The sequence below is a fragment of the Dipodomys ordii genome, unplaced genomic scaffold, assembly GCF_000151885.1.
Source record: "Dipodomys ordii isolate 6190 unplaced genomic scaffold, Dord_2.0 Scaffold14, whole genome shotgun sequence".
NCBI lineage: Eukaryota > Metazoa > Chordata > Mammalia > Rodentia > Heteromyidae > Dipodomys > Dipodomys ordii.
Genome location: NW_012267230.1, coordinates 13,372,984 through 13,378,527, shown reverse-complemented (window position 1 = coordinate 13,378,527; position 5,544 = coordinate 13,372,984). Strand labels below are relative to the sequence as shown.

General features: G+C 58.5%; 1 protein-coding gene across 1 annotated transcript in view; it reads right to left on the bottom strand.

Annotated features, from left to right (window-relative positions):
• Window positions 1–146: 146 nt before the first annotated feature.
• The window catches only part of Ppl (periplakin), a 29,403-nt gene continuing 24,005 nt past the window's right edge, over window positions 147–5,544 (bottom strand). The window contains exons 20-22 of the mRNA XM_013011746.1: window positions 4,800–4,916; window positions 4,229–4,321; window positions 147–3,528 (exon numbers count right to left, since the gene is read on the bottom strand). Coding sequence (XP_012867200.1) covers window positions 865–3,528; window positions 4,229–4,321; window positions 4,800–4,916 — 2,874 coding nt within the window. The 3' untranslated portion in view covers window positions 147–864. The remainder of the gene's footprint in view (window positions 3,529–4,228; window positions 4,322–4,799; window positions 4,917–5,544) is intronic.

Below are 5,544 nucleotides of genomic sequence, written 5' to 3'. Positions count from 1 at the left end.
TTGTTTCAAGGTTTCCAAACACCTCTTCTCATTCTTTTCTTTCTGCCATATTTGCCAGTGAGTTTTCCTCCCCTAGGGGCTGAGAGCTGGAGGGCGTAGGGGAGCTGAGCTGGGGAGGAAGAAACACACTGGCCAGGAAGTTAGCATCAAGCCACCAGGTTTTTTTATTTGCATGCTATAAATAAAGTTCCATATTCCTTCCCATTTTCTTCCATAATACATAGGACAAAAGCAGACATTTATTTGTGAGTAATCAACTGTTTCCTATATCCCTAATACCAGTGAGATCGTAATGAGCAAGATGTATATGGAAGGCACTGAACCTAAGGCTGTCCGCAGCACCCCACGGGGTGCTTTGTAGGTCTTGGTGTTCTGGGACAGCCCGGCGATGGTCGACAGCCTCTAGCACCCGGGCCAGGCCTCGTTCTGGGTTCCAGGCAGAGATCTGTCCTGTGGGCAGTCACTGCTGAGGCGGCCCAGCCAGCATACTCCAGGGTGTAAAGGAAGGAAGGAAGGTAGGTCTGCAGCCCTGCTAGGGATGGGGAGCAGAGAGGGTGGGAAGGAGGCCTTTAGCTCTCCATTTTGCCATCTGGGGTGCCAAGGCTCCTGCTACCTGGCGCGGGCTATACGTGGTCATTGTTAAGATTGTTTCTAACCACACAAGGCATCTGTGGATGAGAAGGTACAGGAAAGGAGAAACGGGTGCGGTGGGAGGTTAGAAGAGTCTCCCACAGTTCAAGTGAGGCTGACTCGAGTCATCTTGAGTGGCCAGTGCCCTTCCCGCTCTGTTCCCAGAGCTGTCCGGGAGGGTAGAGACAGCAGGAGGTCACTGGACGGGAGAGCCAGGCAGGCAGGGGGCGAGGCCTACTTCTGCCCAGACACCAGGACCGCCAGCTCCTGAATGGACATCTCTTTGTTGACGTAGCGGTCATACTGAGCAGGGGTCAGCCGGCCGCTGCGCAGGGCATCCTCGATGGAGAACTTCTTACCAGACTTGCGGTCGTGGATCACCGAAGACTCCCCGTTGGGACCCTTCACCGAGATCTCCTCCCAGTCGCACTCTTGGCTTCTGAGCTTCACGAACATGTTCCAGTCGATGAGCCCTGCCCGGCGGGCCTCCTCCGGGGACAGCTCACGGCCGGTGTCCGGGTCGATGACCACGATGGAGCGCCGCAGGTGATTCTCCCGCTGCTCCCTCTTGACGGCCACCGAGCCCAGGCGCCTCTGCAGCTCGTCGATCTCGAGGTCCTTGTCCTTGGACAGCCTCTTGAGGTCATCCAGCTCCCTCTCTAGGGACCACAGTCTGGAGTCCAGGTTGGTACCGGTGTCCACGTTGGTCATCTTGCGCAGATCTCGGGTCTCTGTCCCCACCATTTCAATTTCCGACTGGAGCCTCCGGGTCTCCAGCTGCAGGCTTTGCCGCTCCAGCTGCAACTTGTGGTTCTCTTCCCGGAGGAAGTCGAGCTCTTTGGATGACTTGGAGTTGTAGAATTCCAGTTCTGACAGCTTGGCTTCCAGGCGAGTCACCTCGGAATCCAGCTCCCTCTTGCTACGGCTCTCCTCCTCCAGGCTCTTCCGGAGCTTCTGGATCTCCTGCTCGGTGTCACCCTTGTCCACCTGGACGCTCTCGGAGAGCACCACCTTTTCCTTGACCTCCGCCTTCTCCAGGGTGGCCAGCTTTCTGCGCAGGGGCTCGAGCTCGCCCTCCAGCAGCTGCCTCCGGTGCCGCTCCTCATCCAGCTGGGCCTGAAGCAGGGCGTGCTCCCGGGCCTGCTGCGGGTCTGGCTGCAGGACCACCTTCTGTGTGCGGGTCACCTTCTCGCCGGCCTCAGCCTCCTCCTGTTCCAGCACGGCCAGCCGCTGCTGCAGGCGCTGCACCTCCAGCTCGGCTGCCCTGCGCGCCTGCCGCTCCCGCTCCAGCTCCTCCAGCTGCCGCTCCAGCTCCCCACGCCGGCGCTGCAGCCGCCGCAGCTCAGCCCGCAGCTTGTCGATCTGCCGCAGCTCGGCGTCGATGCTGTCGGTGAAGGCACTCACCTCAGCCCGCAAGGCCGGCTCCTCCTCGTACTGTACCACCTCCTGGCGTACCACCCTCTCTTTCCCCTGCGCCAGCTCCTCCTCCTTGCTCCTGATCTTCTCCTCCTGGCTCGCCCGCTCCGCCTCTAGGTCTACCTGCTTCTTCTGCTCTTCGGACAGCTTCGCGCGCAGAGACTCTACCTCTTCCTTGGTTTGGGGGTCTTCCTGGAACTGGAGGATCTCCTGGACTACTTCTCTGGTCTGGACCTGTGGCTTGGTGTCTTTCAGAGCCTGGATCTCCTGCTTGAGCTGGTAGATCTCCAGATCACACCTTTCGATCAGCCTGGTCTTGTCCACAATCTCCTCCCTGAGCCGCTGGAGCTCCTTCTCCGTCTCGGGGTCTGTGGTGTACTTAATCACTTCCTTGGTCACCTCCTTCACCTCCACCTGGGGGCCGCGCCTGCGCAGGGCCTCCAGCTCGCTCTGGTAGCTCTTGAGCTGCTCCTCGGCACCCCTGTACCTGCGCTCCTGTTCCACCAGCTCCAGGCGGAGGTTGGCCACTTCGCTCTCCGCCTTGGGGTCCGGCCGCACGATCTCCCTGACTTTCTCCTGCACCACCACTTTGGCATTCTCCTCCTCTAAGGCCCAGATCTTCCGGAGCAGCTCCGTCTTCTCCCGCTGGCCGGCGCGAGCCTTGGCGGCTTCATCCTCGTACTGGTGGGCGAGCTCGCTGACCTCCCTCTCGGCAGCCACGTCCTTCTCCACCTTGAGCACCTCCTTGACCGTGATCTTGCCCTCGGCCATGGCCCGCTCCTTCTCCAGCCGCCGGAGCTTGGCCTGCAGGAAGCTCAACTCCTCCTCGTGCTTCTCCCGGAGCCGGCCTTCCTGCCGGCTCTCCTCCTGCAGCCGCCGGTGCTCGGCCTCCAGCTCCGGATCGTTCTGCAGCTTCACCACCTCCTTCTCCGTGACCTTCTCTTGCACCCGGCTCTTCTCGGCAGCCAGGGTGGCTATGCGCTGCTGCAGGAGGAGCACCTCGGCCTCCCGGGCGCCCTTCTGCCTGCGCAGCACCTCCAGCTCCTCCCGCAGCTGCAGCACCTCGTCGGCCTGCGCCTTGTCAGGCTCGATGCGCAGGACTTCCTTCACCACGTACTCCTGGCCTCCGTCGCGGGTCTCATGCTCCAGGGCCCGCAGCCGCGCCTGCAGCGCCCCCAGCTCCTCTTGCAGCAGCTGGTTCTTGTGCTGCTCTTCAGCCAGGGTTCGCTGAAGCTTCTGGAAGCTCTCCTCCAGCCCCGGGTCTGGCATCTTCTTCAGCACCTCTTTCCGCACCAGCGACTCCTGCGGCCCCTGGCTCTGCAGGGCCCGGATCTCTTCCTGGGCACTCCTGACCTCTTTCTCCAGCTGCTGCCTCCTCTCCGTCTCCTCCTCCAGTTCCTTCTTGATCTTCCACGGCTCCTCCATGCTGGAGCCTGGCCTGCTCCCTCGCGGCGTCTCCAGGGCCGCTTCTGCCTCTGGCTGCTGTGACAGAGAAGACAGCAAAGGCAGTAAGGTTAAAGCCAGGGGAGATTTCTGCTCTCCTGCAAGCAGCTCAGGTCAGACTGGTTGCTTGCGATCACAGAGGGAGTCCAGTACAATGGTTACTTTTCCAGGCAACCAAACTCTCAGTTGATCTTTTGCAATATATATACTTTACTTATTTTTGCCAGTCCTGGGGCCCGAACTCAGGGCCTAAGCACCATCCCTGACCTTCTTTTGCTCAAGGCTAGCACTCTACCACTTGAGCCACAGCACCACTTCTGACCTTTTCTGTGTATGTGGTACTGAGGAATCGAACCCAGGGCTTCATGCATGAAGCACTCTACCACTAAGCCACATGCCCAGCCCAGCTTTTGCAAAGTCGATGAGGCAAACTATTCCAAACTATAGAGGAGCAAGTGGGAAGTAAACTGCAGTCTCCCAGCTCTGATGTCTGTCATCCCTTGGGGTGTGTTCTGTGCTCTCACTGCTACATGGGATTTGGGTACTACCTGCATGTCAGCTGCTTCTGCACACGCAGCAGTCCCCTGTCTGGAATTGCTGACTACACTGAGTAGAGAGTTCTACTCTGCCACTTGATGTGTAGATGGCTTCTGCCACCTCGTAACCGTAGCACCATCTTTGGTGTATTTCGCCTGGTAGGGCAGATTATAAGAAGGATTTCTTACAAAGAATAGATTACCTGTCTCAGGAGATGGAGCGCAAACTCCAGATTCTGCAGCCTCTGCCTGTTGATGGCGTTCACTTCTGTGAACTTGGCAGCCAGAGCGGCTTCCTACAGAGAGGTTCGAGGATTACAGTCAGCAAACAGGAGCTGACAGGCTGGGCAAGCCAGAGCCGGAGCTCTAGGATACACTGTGTGACACGCCCGGGCAGCTGGGGACGGGGCCTTCTCATGCATGCCCACCCACAGTTCTGTCTCAGCAGCAGAAGAATGGAGGGCTCAGCCACAAGATGCAGGTTTTAGTCTTGGCCCATGACCTTGAGCTGTCTTCCCCAATCCTGAGCCTTGCTGTTCCCATGTCCAGCCCCCAAGTGCGCATTTGCTGAGAACAAGTCACTTCCCACCTTCCCAAACTGATGGCACAAACCCCCAACAGGCTGCCTTTCTAGGCACATCAATGCCACTGCCCAAAACAATCCTCCTCTCCTTTGTAACCTCTATCCCCGCGCTGCGTGCATGCGCAGCTGAGCCCTGCCTGCCAGTCCGCCCTCCCAGCTCAGCTCCGGACAGCCCTGCCCAAGGCGCTCACCTCCTCCTTCACTTTGGCAGCAGGAGACTGCAGCCTGGCCCGCTTGCTCATGTGGCTGTTCCTTCCATTCTCCAAGTCGAGAAGCGACCTTAGCTTCTCTGCCTCCAGCTCATAGTCCTAGGTGAGAGGGGCAGCGCCCAGGGAGGGTTAGCACAGCCGGAAGGACTCGGGAATGCTGGGTGCCCCTCCAGGAGACCAGGACTTGTTTTCTGATCTTCCTCACCGCAGTACCTGGACTGCCCGCCAGGAGGCCCCAGAGGCCATGGTGACGTGAGCAGTTGGCAGCTAAATCACATTCACACAAGGAAGGGTGCCCCCCAAGCTCCCCTCCATAGAGGCATGCTGAATGACCCTTGCAGGCCTCGGACAGGCAGAGATGACATCCCGTTTCCTCAGCCACCACTGCTCTGCCAGCTGATGGCTTCCTGACCCATCAGCAGGTAGATGAGTGACAGTTCACGTAGGCATCGTGTGTGTGTGTGTGTGTGTGTGTGTGTGTGCGCGCGCGCGCGCGCGCGCGTGCATGCGTGCGCATATTTCTGGCTGGGCTGACTTTGAACCCAGATTTCAGCCTTCTGGGTAGCGAGGATCACGGGCATGTGCCACCACTGCCCAGATTGAATAATGCTCTTAATATAATTTTCTCAGGATTGCATTACTCTTCTGTGGCTTTTCCTTTATGATAAATTCCCATAACACACAGTTTGCTTTTGCTTTTGCTTTTTTTTGTTGTTGTTGTTGGTTG